The sequence below is a fragment of the Aquarana catesbeiana genome, linkage group LG08, assembly GCF_042186555.1.
Source record: "Aquarana catesbeiana isolate 2022-GZ linkage group LG08, ASM4218655v1, whole genome shotgun sequence".
NCBI lineage: Eukaryota > Metazoa > Chordata > Amphibia > Anura > Ranidae > Aquarana > Aquarana catesbeiana.
In genome coordinates this window covers 289,528,146-289,543,904 of record NC_133331.1, presented here as the reverse complement: position 1 = coordinate 289,543,904, position 15,759 = coordinate 289,528,146, and the positions used below count along the sequence as shown (strand labels likewise).

Sequence of the window (15,759 nt, the reverse complement as noted above, 5' to 3'; positions counted from 1 at the left end):
GAGACCTTGTAACACTAACGAGTCACATGACACCGGGGAGGGAAAATGACTAATTGGGCCCAATTTGGACATTTTCACTTAGGGGTGTACTGACTTTTGTTGCCAGCGGTTTAGACATTACTGGCTGTGTGTTGAGTTATTTTGAGGGGACAGCAAATTTACACTGTTATACAAGCTGTACAATCACTACTTTACATTGTAGCAAAGTGTCATTTCTTCAGTGTTGTCACATGAAATGAGAGAAGAAAAGATTTACAAAAATGTGAGGGGTGTACTTACTTTTGTGAGATATTGTGTATGTATATATATATATATATATATATATATATATATATATATATATATATATATATTTTTTTTACATGTAGGAGAGGAATGGTAGAATTGGCTCGGTATGGAAGTGGTTAAACATGCGCATAAAACGCAAAACGTCTCTGGCAGCCAAAGGGGTAAAAGCTTCACCTGAAGGGCAGGGGAGATCAGAATACACAGCAGGGAAAGCCAGACAGGGATTTATGTCCGATATGTTTTAGCCACGTATTTTCTGAGGTGTATATCAAGGTGTGCTTCTTCCCAGCGTGAGATCTCCGATGTACGGCAAAACACAATTCATGTAGAAGACATTTCCCCAACTTGAGACCCCGATCCGCCTTGGGTGGTGTGGACCCCCTGGTGCTTGATAAGAGAGGCCTTCTGCGAAAAACATTTCCCGCACTCGGAGCAGGAATACGGCCTCTTGCGGGTGTGGGTTATCTGATGCCTGTAAAGCTGCGACTTCTGCGAAAAACCTTTCCCGCACTCGGGGCAGGAATGGGGCGTCTCGCCCGTGTGGGTTATCTGATGCCTGTAAAGGTGGGACTTCTCCGAAAAAGATTTGCCGCAGTCGGAGCAGGAATGCAGCTTCTCCCCCGTGTGAGTTTGCTGGTGAGCGTTGAGATTGGACTCGCTCAAAAACAGTTTCCCGCACTCGGAACACGAGTACGGCTTCTCGCCGGTGTGGGACATCTTATGCTTGACCAGTTGCGATTTTCGGGCGTAACATTTCCCGCACTCGGCGCAGGAATACGGCTTCTCGCCCGTGTGAGTTCTCTGATGTCTGTAAAGATGGGACTTCTCCAAAAAGCTTTTCCCGCAATCTGCGCAGGAATGCGGCTTTTCGCCCGAGTGGGTCCTCTGGTGTCTGTAGAGGTGGGACTCGCTTATGAAACATTTGCCGCACTCGGGACAAGAATGCGGCATTTCACCCGAGTGAGATACTTGATGTCTGACTAGTTGGGCTTTTCGTGGGTAACATTTCCCGCACTGAGGGCAGGAAAATGGCCTCTCCCCCGTGTGTGATCTTAGATGTGCAACTAGTTCATATTTTACCGGGTAACATTTCCCGCACTCAGGGCAAGAATATGGCTTCTCCCCCGTGTGAGACCTCTGATGTCTGACAAGTTGAGATGTTTGCGAATAAGATTTGCCGCACTGAGAGCAGGAATACGGCTTCTCCCCCGTGTGAGATCTTTGATGTCTGACCACTAGTGATCTCGTTGAAAAACATTTCCCGCAGTCGGGGCAGGCGTGCGGCTTCTCCGCCGTGTGAGATCTCTGTTTCATGTAGAGACTTGGTTCGAAGGTAAAACTTTCCACGCATTCGGGATCGGAAAACGTCTTCTCCCCCTGAATTCCAACACCGGTACGAGGTTCCTCGGAGTCAGAGGGATTCAATGGTCTATCCGCACCGTGAAGTCCACCAAAATCTTCTGTGAGGTCCTCTTGTTTAATTTTACAATCTGGAGATAAAGAAAGAAGAGCATTAGAGGATGGTGTGTCCCTTGAGGGACACAGGGATTCAGGAACCTTTGGGTTATACACCCACCTACAGGAAGTATAAGGAACTGCGTTCAGAGGGATCCCTGTCAAAGGGATGGAGGTACAGTATGTAAGCGAGTGGCATTGCCCAGGTACATCAGGCAGAGACTACCCTATACACCTGAAGAAGGCCTTAAGGACTACATGATCCACAGAGACAAGACCACAAGCCTGCTTAGAAACCAAACCCATAACTGCTGAGAGGGGGGCTGAAGAGAGAAGGGAAAGAATAGGAAATGGGAAGGACACCTGTGGGGGGGTTACTCCACTGCACTTCTTTCCCTTCATACAGGAGAAGGGATGAACACCTTGCTGGCAGATGGTGGGGGGGGGGTGCTAAAAATATACACGGCAAGGATTTAGCTGGACACTCCTTGGCAAGATCCACTGCTAACAAGAAGCGGAATTCCACACATCTATCCTCCATCAACCTCTACCTTGTCAGTACACGTTAAGGAAGAAACGGGAGACTGCAGGGCTGCAAATAGTGTTAAAACCCGATGGACAAATTTTATTTAACACATACAATGCACCTACATGTACAAGGAACGTCACTGCCTAGCAACAACAACAAAAAAGCAAACCGGACCGGCTCAGCTCCTCTTCCGGAGAACGTAATGACGTTAGCAAGTAGTACCGCCTGATGCGTTTCGTCAGATATGACGTCTTTCCCTGTCCCAGAGATGGAGGTACAATATGTAAGCGAGTGACATTGCCCAGGGACAAGAGGCAGAGACTACCCTAGTCCCCAGAAGGCTTTAAGGACTACCTGATCCACAGAGACAAGACCACAAGCCTGCTTAGGAACCAAACTCATGACTGCTGAGAGGGGGGCTGAAGAGAGAAGGGAAAGAATAGGAAATGGGAAGGCCACCTGTGGGGGGGTTACTCCACCGCACTTCTTTGCCTTCATACAGGAGAAGGGATGAACACCTTGCTTGCAGATGGTGGGGGGGGACTAAAGATATACAAGGTAGGGATTTAGCTGGACGCTACTTGGCAAGATCCACTGCTAAAAAGAAGCAGAATTTCCCACATGTATCCTCCATCAACTTCCACCTTATTCGTACACGTTAAGGAAGAATCGGGAGACCCAGGGCTGCAAATAGTGTTAAAACCTGAAGGGGAATTTTATTTAACACATACAATGCACCTACATGTACAAGGAACGTCACTGCCTAGCAACAACAACAAAAAAAGCAATCCGGACCGGCTCAGCTCCACTTCCGGATAACATAATGACATCAGCAAGTAGTACCGTCCGATGCGTTTAGTCAGATATGACATCTTTCCTTGTCCCAGGGATGGAGGTACAGTATGTAAGCGAGTGGCACTGCCCAGGGACAAGAGGCAGAGACTACCCTAGTTACCAGAAGAAAGCTTTAAGGACTACATGATTCACAGAGACAGGACTACAAGCCTGTTTAGGAACCAAACCCATAACTGCTGAGGAGGACTGAAGAAAGAAGAGAAAGAATAGGTAATGGGAAGGCCACCTGTGGGGGGGGGGAGTTCCTTCACCGCACTTCTTTCCCTTCATGCAGGAGAAGGGATGAACATCTTGCCTGCAGATAGGGTGGCTAAAGATATACAAGGTAAGGATTTAGCTGGACTCTCCTTGGCAAGATCCACTGCTAACAAGAAGCGGAATTCCCCACATGTAAACTCCACCTTGTCAGTACACGTTAAGGAAGAACTGGGAGACCCAGGGCTGCAAATAAATAAAATTGCCCATTGGGTTTTTACACTAACACATACAATGCACCTATATGTATAACGTCACTGCCTAGTAAAAAAATAAATAAAAAAAAAGCAAAAAGCAATTCGGACAGGCTCAGCTCCACTTCCGGAGAACGTAATGACGTTAGCAAGTAGTCCCGCCCGACGCGTTTCGTCAGAGATTGTATCATTTGGGGCACCGTGCTGAGTCGCCACTTCTTATATACCCTACTAAGTGGTGGCCCAAGCACGGCTGCTCAGCCCGTTGCTGGTGTGAGACAGGAAGGTCTCTTCTCACTCTGGAACACAATGTTGTATGTCCTGGTGAGAGGGGGATTCTTCATTCACCTCACTTATGTGCTTTTCTTTTGTATTATCCTTCTCTGTAAACATTTATTTTTTACTTTTCTCTTATTAAACAATATTTAACAATTGTTAAGCCTATCTCTAAATGCTCTAACCCAGAACTTATAGAAATACTGTCTCTTTGAAGAACTCTACTGTGCTGTAAATCTCTGAAATGTCCCTGTCTGCGTGGCAGCGGGTATTACAGACACTTCCTAACGGTCAGACCTGTTACAACAATTGTGCAAGGTTTGTGCTCCCATTAGAACATGGAGTTGGCAGCTGTTTTTGTATGTAACGGGGTAACTGTGACATTATCTGAAGTGGTGATCACTCTCAGTTTGCAGGAACTTTGATTATCGTCCAGCGTGCTGGAAAGTCTTGTGTGGGATGAGGCTGAGCGTGTCATGGTGACATATTGGTGGGATCTAGCCTGCCGTTTTTGTCGCAATCTCAACTGAAGCATGAGGCTCCAAACATATGCTCCACCCTCTCTCTGAAACGGATGGCTATCCACAACTGAGGAGAGATCCTTTAAGAAGGAACTAATCCACTCCGACACCGACTGACAGATGAGGGTCTGTGGCACTGTTGAGGTGTTATAGAAGCCCAGGTTGCTTTGATAGAGGTCTTCAGCACATCTGCATTGTTGGGTCTGGTGTCTCTCATCTTGCTCTTGACAATACCCCACAGATTCTCTATGGGGTTTAGGTCAGGTCGGTTTGCTGGCCAATCAAGCACAGTGATACCATGATCATGTGACCAGCTATTGGTCGTTTTGGCAGTGTGGGCAGGTGCCAAGTCCTGCTGGAAAATTAAGTCAGCATCTCCATAAAGCTGGTCAGCAGAGGGAAGCATGAAGTGCGCCAGAGTTTCCTCCTAGAAGGCTGAGCTAACTTTGGACTTGTTAAAACCCAGTGGACCCACACCAGCAGATGACATGGCTTCCCCAAATCATCACTGACTGTAGAAACATCACACTGGATCTCATGCAACTTGCATTCTGTGCCTCTCCACTCTTCCTCCAGACTCTGGGACCTTGATTTCCAAATTAAATGCAACATTTTCCTGAGTGTCCAGGTATCGGGTGAAGCATCTGGAACATTTGCACGAGTACAAGTACTCCTGCAAATACTCAGCATCGGAACCGATGCCGATACTAGTATCGGTATCGGGACAACCCTAGTTAGCAAGACACTCTGCAAAGGGAACATCTGGAACGTGCTCTCAGGCAGGATCCTTCAGGGTGCTTCTAGTCTTGATAGAGGAATAACTTAAATATCAGGTGTAAGGGGAAGGACTTTGCAGAAGCAACAAAGTCTAGTCCAGAAGACCCAAGACTGGAGACAGCAGGCTGATCTTCCAATGCCGGCTAGAACGAAAAGCATCACTAAAGTCCAACACAATTCCTTGAGATTCTAGGGGCGATGGCAGCAGACTGCAGTGACTCAAAAAAAAAGGGTCTCCTCAGAAGTAGACTACTGGGACTCGGAGGTGGTCTGCCGGGTCACAGATAGACTGGAGAACACTGAGAGCTTCTGCAGTCAAGGTGCGTGAAGAGTGGAGCACACATGGACAAAAGTTCTGAGCAGTGACAGAACTACCAGGGTCGCAAAGGTCACACCTCCAACTGGGCCCTGGCGTTCCGCCACCGTGGCAGGCCCCAAGATGGCAGGAATGGGGGTTCACTGCAGAACATGTGAAAGGACCCTGCGACGGAAGTAAAGACCCCCGGGATCAGTGAGAAGGACCCCAGGGTCGGATCGATGGGCCTCGGTTGGGGGCCAGAGGGGCCCTTCATGGTTTCTTGCACCGGGACCCAGCAGGTTCTAGTTACGCCTCTGGTCCTGGGTGGATATGGAGGTCCCTAAGGGCAGGGCATAGGACTCCAGTACTGCAAACCCTCTAATAACAGGGGCAACATATTCCAGATTACAGGTGCTGGCTACATCCGAGGATACCTAATAATTATCACCCCTAAACCATTAGAAGCCTATAAGCAGGGCAGGGGGTCACCCATAGCAGCGGGACTGGAAGGACATGGTGCACTGCGCAGCAGTAATGCAACCAGGCCCAAAGCGCCATGAGGCCTCAGGTATTCACAAACTAAGACAGCTGGTGATGAGGGTCAGACAACTGGCAGTGACTGGATCACTATAGGAGGACAGGGGCAACTGACCAGTTCCATGTGGTGCTGTGCAAGCAGAAGTGCAATGGCGCTTTCTCTTCGCTGAAGGGCAGAAAAGAGCGCAGAGCTCATCTCTGGACCAATCAGTGAACAGTAACAGAGCGGAGATAAGAGGAGAATATATTATGTCTCACCTGTGCTGATCTCTGTAGAAGTGTCCTCCTCTATGAATGTCCTCGTCATTCCAGCCTCCTCCGTATATTGCTGATCATCCCTCACATACGTCTCTTCTACTTCACCCTCAACTTTCATGTTCATCAGATCTTCACCCTAAACCAACAGAATGGGAGAAAATAACATCTGTAACATAGAAGTATTTATGATGTGAGATCACAAAAATATCATCTTGTAGAGTCCACACATCGTCTTCACATGTCAGAGTGTTCAATCACTTTATGTTCCCGACCCTCAACTCCACCTACCTGATGATGGTGAGGGATGGTGTGACCTACCTGTGTGGAATCCCGAAGAGGTGGAGATCTCTCTGGTGGGTTCCTGGTATTAGGTGGCTCCACCAAGTCTTTTTGTCCTCCCGAAAACTCCTCCATCACTCCGTACTCCTCATCCTCCTCTTTATACTCTTCTTTAATAACAATTTTATAGTCTTCGATGTTTCCACTCTGAAATATATAATGAAACATTCATTATAACAAATACGTTTTTGTTAAAAATCATAACTACCTATAATTGTCAATCATCTACCTGATGATGGTGGGGGATGGTGTGATCTTCCTGTGTGGAATCCCGGGAATACAGAGGACGGGGACATCTCTCTGGTGGGTTCCCATTACTGGATCCATCTGTAGGAAACACACACACTGACTGAATACATTGTTTCTATGTGTTTATCAGATGATGGGGGATCTAGGTGGACCCTCCGTACTGCTCTCTCCTTTACAATAAAGTCTCCTCTTACCCGGTGATGTGAGGGGCGGCTGATTCTCCATCATGACGTCCTTGTAGAGATCCTTGTGTCCTTCTAAATACTCCCACTCCTCCTTAGTAGACACGGTTCCAGAATTCCCAGCCCCATTCATTTCTCCCATCAGCAGCTCAATCATCTTCTTGGCGACTTCTAAAATTTTCTGCATGTTGTGTCTCTCAGGAGTCAGTGAGTGAGGTGGAGTCACTGTGATGGTCACACGGTCACCAAACTTCACGGGAGGCAAACTCTGTATTGAAACACCAACAGCAATAGAGATAAGAGTGATGTCATGTGACCTCCCAGAATCCTCCTCACCTTTCCGGTCAGGTCTGTGTTTTATTAATAGAGATAAGAGTGGTGTCATGTGACCTCCCAGAATCCTCCTCACCTCTCCGGTCAGGTCTGTGTTTTATTAATAGAGATAAGAGTGATGCCATGTGACCTCCCAGAATCCTCCTCACCTCTCCGGTCAGGTCTGTGTTTTATTAATAGAGATAAGAGTGATGTCATGTGACCTCCCAGAATCCTCCTCACCTCTCCGGTCAGGTCTGTGTTTTATTAATAGAGATAAGAGTGATGTCATGTGACCTCCCAGAATCCTCCTCACCTCTCCGGTCAGCAGGTAGATGATCTCCAGGGTGAGGTTTAGTATCCTCTCAGTCATGTGACTCCGGTCCTCCTCCATCCTCATTCATGTGGTCATGCAGGTTCCTCTGTAGATAAAGAGAATTATATGGACTGTACTGGTTGTAGAATATTAGGATGAGGATATATGGGGGGGGGGGTTATTATGAGGGTTAATGTTACTCTCAGCATTGCCTGGCTCTGTACTTGGTCTGTACTGCTTGGATCTGGGGGGACCGGTATCTCTGTGGTCTTATTGTCATATGAGAAATGTAATTTTTCCAAGAAACACTGATAGTTCCCCCACCCATCTTCTGTCATCATTTTTCTATGTGGTCAGTGCATTATCGGTGCAGTCTAAGGGTTGGGTCTCTGTTGAAGTCCAATGACCACAGGGGAAATGCAATTGATCTCCAACAGCCACCATATGAGGACACTATACAGGCACACTGCTGGAACTTGGGCGCCCCCACGACCTAAACACCACCGGACTATCAGACCTTAGCAGGAAGACCTCCCCATAGAGTTGCCACCTCATCCCTTTAAAACCGAACACATATTAATTACACAGGTTCTGTGTCTGATTAAGGTGGTAATTAAACTCACTTGGTGCCTTATCTGTATTAAATCAGCCTCAGAACCTGTGTCATTCATATGTGTTCTGGTTTAAAGGGATGAGGTGGCAACTCTACCTCCCCACCAGTGGTCAAGGATGGTAGTCAAGGTCATTGGTAGGTGTAACAAGAGGCAAAAGTCTAATCCAAGAAGTCCAGCAGGTCAGAAATAACAGGGACTAGAACTAGGCAGAAATCAGGAGTGAAAACAAACTGGGAGAGCCGGGACTGGAAATATTTCAGGGACAGAACAAGAAGGGCTGAGATGAGGAAACAAGATATCGGGATTACATCCAAGCTTAATTCTATAACGGGAAGCCGGAGCATGGATGGTCGTCTTTCTAAAGGAATACAGGCTAGTCGGGGGGAGGAAAGACAAAGCAGTCGGGGGGGGGGGGGTAGGGAGGAAGGAGCAGTCGGGGGGAGGAGGGAAGGCAGAGCTGTAGGGGGGAGGGTGGGCAGAGCAATAGAGGGGGATGGAGGGCGGAGCAATGGAAGGGTGGTTGTAGGGCGGAGCAATAGAGGGGGCAGAGGGAGGAGCAATTGGGAGAAGGGAGGTGGGAGCAATAGAGGGTTATGGAGGGCGGAGCAATAGAGGAGGGGCAAAGCAATAGAGGGGGTGGAGGGAGGTTGGAGCAATCGGGAGAAGGGAGGTCGGAGCAATAGAGGGGGATGGAGGGCGGAGCAATAGAGGGGCGGAGGGAGGTCGGAGCAATAGAGGGGGATGGAGGGCGGAGAAATCGGGAAAAGGGAGGACAGAGCAATAGAGGGGTTAAGGGGGGCAGAGCAATAGAGGGGAGGAAGAGGGCGGAGCAATAGAGGGGGGAAGGAGGGCGAAGCAATAGAGGGGGAGGAGGAGGGCAGAGCAATAGAGGGGGGAAGGAGGCCGGAGCAATAGAGGGGGGAAGGAGGCCGGAGCAATAGAGGGGGGAAGGAGGCCGGAGCAATAGAGGGGGGGAAGGAGGGCGCAGCAATAGAGGGGGGGAAGGAGGGCGGAGCAATAGAGGGGGGGAAGGAGGGGGGAGAAATAGAGGGGGGGGAGGAGGGCGGAGCAATAGAGGGGGGAAGGAGGACGGAGCAATAGAGGGGGGAAGGAGGACGGAGCAATAGAGGGGGGAAGGAGGACGAAGCAATAGAGGGGGGAAGGAGGGCGGAGCAATAGAGGGGGGGAAGGAGGGTGGAGCAATAGAGGGGGGAAGGAGGATGGAGCAATAGAGGGGGGAAGGAGGATGGAGCAATAGAGGGGGGAAGGAGGGCGGAGCAATAGAGGGGGGGAGGACGGAGCAATAGAGGGGGGGAAGGAGGATGGAGCAATAGAGGGGGGAAGGAGGATGGAGCAATAGAGGGGGGAAGGAGGGCGCAGCAATAGAGGGGGGGGAGGAGGACGGAGCAATAGAGGGGGGAAGGAGGACGGAGCAATAGAGGGGGGAAGGAGGACGGAGCAATAGAGGGGGGAAGGAGGACGGAGCAATAGAGGGGGGAAGGAGGACGAAGCAATAGAGGGGGGAAGGAGGGCGGAGCAATAGAGGGGGGAAGGAGGGCGGAGCAATAGAGGGGGGGAAGGAGGGCGGAGCAATAGGGGGAGGAGGGCGGAGCAATAGCGGGGGGAAGGAGGGTGGAGCAATAGAGGGGGAAGGAGGGCGGAGCAATAGAGGGGGAAGGAGGGCGGAGCAATAGAGGGGGGAAGGAGGGCGGAGCAATAGAGGGGGGAAGGAGGGCGGAGCAATAAAGGGGGGAAGGAGGGCGGAGCAATAGGGAGGGAAGGAGGGCGGAGCAATAGAGGGGGGAAGGAGGGCGGAGCAATAGAGGGGGAAGGAGGGCGGAGCAATAGGGAAAGCGGGGAGGGGAGGAGAGCGAAGCAATGGAGAGGCAGAGCCCCCAGGAGGAGTGTCTGGACCTCCCTTAGAACAGGTAAGTATAAGCTTCTTCCTTCTACAGGGTAGTTCGTATCGGAGTGGGGGGGGGGGGGGGTGGAGTAGATTTAGGATTAGAAGGTCCTATTCTGGATTTCCATTTAAAATGTATATAAAATGATTGTGATGTATTTTTTATTCTCTGCTCTGTGTGATGGTTTTGCACAGAGCAGCCCCTCATCCTCCTCCTGATCCCGGGTCCCCCCCCCACCCCCGGCACTCCTGGCCCCTCCCTCCCTGTCGGCTGTGACTGACACCTGCAGGGGGCTCCCGCTGTCCAGTGAGGAGGGAGAGAGTTGCTGGATGGAGTTGGGGATCGGGTAAGTATAGGGGGGAGGGGGGGATTTTGCCACAATGGTCACAGTGTACATTTAGAAGATGAGGCTGGATGGCCACAATAAAGTGGGGGAGTTTCTCCTCCTGTGTGGGGTGAATGTGGAGGGTCACTATGACACGGATGGGATGAGATCAGAACACTATAGTGGGGGGGGGGGGGGAGGAATACACGGCGATGAAGAAATAAAAACCTGAGCGAGGTTCTGATCCCTCCGCCACATAGAGAACATGGGGGGGAGGGGACGTCCTATATCTCAGAGGAAGAAAACTGCTGGCACTATATATAATAATAAAATTCAAAAGAGAAAAAGGGTGGGGATTTTAAAGGTGCAAAAAATGGTATCAGATGCATTCAATAAAAAATATTATTGTTTTATTTCTTGTCTTGAGGAGCAAAACAAAAAATATCTATATATACATAAAATCAATGGACACAGGCGAGTACAGTGTTGTTGTCAAGATGTTGAAACGGGACAGCATACGGAACCTGACATGTTTCGCCCATAGATCGGGCTTCTTCAGGGGAGCTGAAGAATGGGAGTTGATAGTGCCAGTGTTCTTCCTCTGAGATATAGGACGTCCCCTCCCCCCATGTCGGCCGGAGCCCCTTGGGACATGTTGTGCCATTGCCCACATAAGTATTAATCTACCCAATATCTCTAGTGCTGTAAGGTGGCTCTATTAAGTCCCTCGGCTTCAAGTCCTTCCAAGGCTTACATTCCGGTCCTTTTGTCCCCTCTGTGGCCCCCAGCCGCTTGTGGCCCTGGCTGTGAAAGCGGGCCGTGGGGTGTGAGTGTAACGGAACTGCTGCCCCCTTCACTTTGGTTGATTCGGGATAGAAGCACTGCTCTGGGATTGCATACACAGAAGGCCTGTACCTCTGCAAGGACAGCTCCCCTGAAGAAGCCCGATCTATGGGCGAAACATGTCGGGTTCCGTATGCTGTCTCGTTTCAACATCTTGACAACAACACTGCACTCGCCTGTGTCCATTGATTTTAGGTATATATAGATATTTTTTGTTTTGCTCCTCAAGACAAGAAATAAAACAATAATATTTTTTATTGAATGCATTTGATATCATTTTTTGCACCTTTGAAATCCCCACCCTTTTTCTCTTTTGAATTTTATTTTCATCTGGGGATCGGTGCCGTTATATGACTGTGCCTTCCACGACCAATCATTTGTCCTATATATAATAATAATGATGGAGACACAGAGAACACTATGAAGAAATGTTCTGCCCCTGAAGGGGCTAATCTAGGTTTCCACACTATATATGTGTGTATCATCATCTGCTGGAGATAAAAGACGTCACAGTGACTATGGAGGAAGAGGACGGACATGACGGGGGGATTACTGGGTGTAAATAGAAAATAAGATCTTATTACCTCCTCTGCTGCAGCTTCCCTCCCACAGGGGACTTCCGGTGTGTTTGATAAATTACTTCCTGTGTGATCCTGACATCACTTCCGGTCCGGTCCTGATACCCATTCAGCTTTGCAGACCTTCCCGGAAATTCAGCTTTGCAGACCTTCCCGGAAGTACACCCGCACGCTCCGCCCCTCTGCTGACTACAAGAAAATGGCCGACGAGACTAGAGAGTTTGGTGCATGCGCACTGGTCGGGACGCTCCCCGGCGGCCATGTTGGTTTCTGGAGTCGCCTGGACTCCGAGACGTCTAGGTGGGAGCGAATGTGGGCGGGGTGATCTCGGGGCGGGGCGGGACGGACGGCTGACAACATAGAGGAGAGAAGATGATAGTCAGGATGTGTGCAGAGAGATACTGAGTGTTCAACATCGCCTGACTCCTCCCCTTATCGTTATCTGTCATCAAACTCCTCCCACAAGAGCCTGCTCCTCTCATTATCCAACACCTGACTCCTCCCACATTTTCTCTTCACCTGACTCCTCCCACGTTTCCTCTTCACCTGACCCCTCCCACATTTCCTCTTCACCTGACTCCTCCCACATTTCCTCTTCACCTGACCCCTCCCACATTTCCTTTTCACCTGACTCCTCCCACATTTCCTCTTCACCTGACCCCTCCCACATTTCCTCTTCACCTGACTCCTCCCACATTTCCTCTTCACCTGACCCCTCCCACATTTCCTTTTCACCTGACTCCTCCCACATTTCCTTTTCACCTGACTCCTCCTACAACAGCCTGCTACCCTATTCATCAATCGGTTGACTCCTCCCACTTTACCTTTTATCTGACTCCACCCTCAATTGCTCATCACCTAACATTGATGTCACCTGACTCCTCCTTCAACATCTTGCACCCTTCCTTGACCATCACCTGACTCCACCTCCAAAAATCTGCACCCTCCCTTGACCATCACCTGACTCCGCCTCCAAAAGTCTGTGCCCTCCCTTGACCATCACCTGACTCCGCCTCCAAAAATATGCACCCTTCCTTGACCATCACCTGACTCCGCCTCCAAAAGTCTGTGCCCTCCCTTGACCATCACCTGACTCCGCCTCCAAAAATATGCACCCTTCCTTGACCATCACCTGACTCCACCTCCAAAAGTCTTCACCCTCCCTTGACCATCACCTGACTCCACCTCCAAAAGTCTTCACCCTCCCTTGACAATCACCTGACTCCACCTCCAAAAGTAAGACCCCTCCTTTGACCATCACCTGACTCCACTCAACAGTCTGCACCTTGCCCTGACCACCACCTCACTCCGCCCTGAATTACCTGTCACCTGGCTCCACCCTCAACAGTCTGTGCACTGCCTTGACCATCACCTGACTCCACCCTCAACAGGCTGCACCCACCCTTGATCATCACCTGACCACGCCCTTAACAGTCTGAGCCCTCCCTTGACCATCATCTGACTCCACCCTCAATAGTCTGCGTTATCCCTTGACTATCACCTGATTCTAACCTGAATAGCCCATCAACTGACTCCGTCCTCAACAGCCTGCACCTTGCCCTGACCACCACCTGACTCCGCCCTTAACAGTCTGTGCCCTTCCTTTACCACCATCTGACTCCACCCTGAATTACCTGTCACCTGGCTCCACCCTTAACAGCCTGTGCCCTTCATTAACCACCATCTGACTCCACCCTGAATTAGCAATCATCTGACTCCACCCTCAAAAGCCGACACTCTGCCTTGACCATCACATGACTCCTCCTTCAACAGCCTGCACCCTGCCTTGAACATCACACGACTCCACTCTGAATTACGTGTTACCCGACTCCGCCCATACCAGCCTGCACCCTGACTTGACCATCACCTGATTCTGACCTGAATTGCCGATTACCTGACCTTGCCCTGCACCTTGCCTTGACCATAAATTGAATGCTGAATTACCTCTTCCGCCCTTATCAGCCTGTGTCCTGCCTTGATCATTGCCTGACTCCACCCTCAAGCACCTGCACCCTTTATTACCCCTCCTGCTCTGATCACCTCCCCACCCTAGCTATGAGGCCCTCCACCCTGGAGAACTCTGGTCTTCCTGTTCAGAGTCCCTTCCAACCCTCACCTCCAGCCTCTGACTCTGAACCCTTCTGGGAATCCACAGCCCTCCAACTCAGAATCCCACCAGGTGGAATTCTAAATTACAATACAAGAAGCAGATATTTTGAGGTGCTTCTCGAGGCCAGGTTCTTCTGGTCAGGTCTGTGTTCTGGCCAGGTTCTTCTTTATAAGCACAAACCACAAGACTGAGGACCAGTAACAGTGGTTGGCAACAAGAATTGAGAAATACACCATCCCTTCCAAGCCAAATGTCAAGGACAATCACCAGCTCAGAGCTATCAGAACCTAGTCATGTCCAGGTACCCCCGCCTACCCCTCAGAGAAGTCTCATCAGAAGTGGTCTTTATGAAAGAACTGCAACCAACAGACCGTTCCTCTGAGGTGAAGACAAAAGACTCATCGGGGATCTGAGGTGAGGAGTCAAATTGTGAAATACATGACAAATTGGCAATTGGAGGTCTGGAGAACATCCATGAAGAACAGTCGGGGATTCCCTGCAGGGGGGGGGGGGGGGGTGCACCTCCAAAATCACAGTTGATAATCTGATCAGAATTGATAGCATCCTTGTCATGGACGGAGGTTTGTGTCCACAGTGAGAGAGACAGTCCACCAAATATAGGAATGTACTTGAGGTTGAGGTGAAGACACAAGTCTCACCGAGACACATAGCGTGCACCGGAGTCATTCAATAGCACGGGATACTATAGAGTCACTGCCTGATACCGGAGCCAGAGGGGACACTAGAGATACAGGAGTCACTGGAGACACATGAGCGCTCAGGGGTCACCAGGGTCACGAGAACAGGCGCACACAGGGGTCACTGGAGACAGAAGGGTCAACCAATCACTGACTCCACACGAGCCCTGGGGTTCCTGGAGACACACAAGAGCTGGGGTAATTGGAGACAGATGGGCCATGCAGTCACTGAAAGCACACTAGTTTTGGGGTTCCTGAAGACACATGATAGTTGGGGGTCACTGGAAACATTGAGGTCACTGGAGACAGAAGGGTCACCCAGTCACTAAAAGGACAAGAGTCTGGGGTACCTGAAGACACATGAGAGTTGGGGTCACTGGAAACATTGAGGTCACTGGAGACAGAAGGGTTACCCCGTCGCTGAAAGGACAAGAGCTCTGGGGATCCTGGAGACACATGAGAGTTAGGGTCACTGGAAATACTGGGGTCACAGGAGACAGATGGGTCACCCAGTCCCTGAAAGCACAAAACCTCAGAAGTTCCTGGAGACACATGAGAGTTAGGGTCACTGGAAATACTGGGGTCACAGGAGACAGATGGGTCACCCAGTACCTGAAAGCACAAAACCTTAGAAGTTCCTGGAGACACATGAGAGTTAGGGTCACTGGAAACACAAGGGTCAGTGGAAATAGAAGGGTTACACAGACACTGAAAATACAGAAGCTCTGAGGTTCCTGGAGATAAATGAAAGTAAGGGTCATTGGAAACACTGAGGTCACTGGAGACAGAAGGGTCACCTAATCACTGAAAGCACAGCAATCTGATGTTCCTGGAGACACATAACAGTTAAAGTCACTGGAAACACTGGGGTCACAGGAGACAAATGAGTCACCCAGTCCCTGAAAGCACAAAAGCTCAGAAGTTCCTGGAGACACATGAGAGTTAGGGTCACTGGATACACTAGGGTCAATTGAAACAGAAGAGTCAACCAGTCACTAAAAGCACAGTAGCCCCGGGGTTCCTGGAGACACATGGGAGTTAGGGTC

General features: G+C 49.9%; 1 protein-coding gene across 1 annotated transcript in view; it reads right to left on the bottom strand.

Annotated features, from left to right (window-relative positions):
* The window catches only part of LOC141106789 (uncharacterized), a 99,078-nt gene extending 87,040 nt beyond the window's left edge, over nucleotides 1-12,038 (bottom strand). The window contains exons 1-7 of the mRNA XM_073597717.1: nucleotides 11,912-12,038; nucleotides 7,642-7,747; nucleotides 7,026-7,281; nucleotides 6,812-6,909; nucleotides 6,562-6,729; nucleotides 6,244-6,379; nucleotides 623-1,778 (exon numbers count right to left, since the gene is read on the bottom strand). Of these exons, the coding sequence (XP_073453818.1) occupies nucleotides 623-1,778; nucleotides 6,244-6,379; nucleotides 6,562-6,729; nucleotides 6,812-6,909; nucleotides 7,026-7,281; nucleotides 7,642-7,725 (1,898 nt within the window). The 5' untranslated portion in view covers nucleotides 7,726-7,747; nucleotides 11,912-12,038. The remainder of the gene's footprint in view (nucleotides 1-622; nucleotides 1,779-6,243; nucleotides 6,380-6,561; nucleotides 6,730-6,811; nucleotides 6,910-7,025; nucleotides 7,282-7,641; nucleotides 7,748-11,911) is intronic.
* Nucleotides 12,039-15,759: the final 3,721 nt, after the last annotated feature.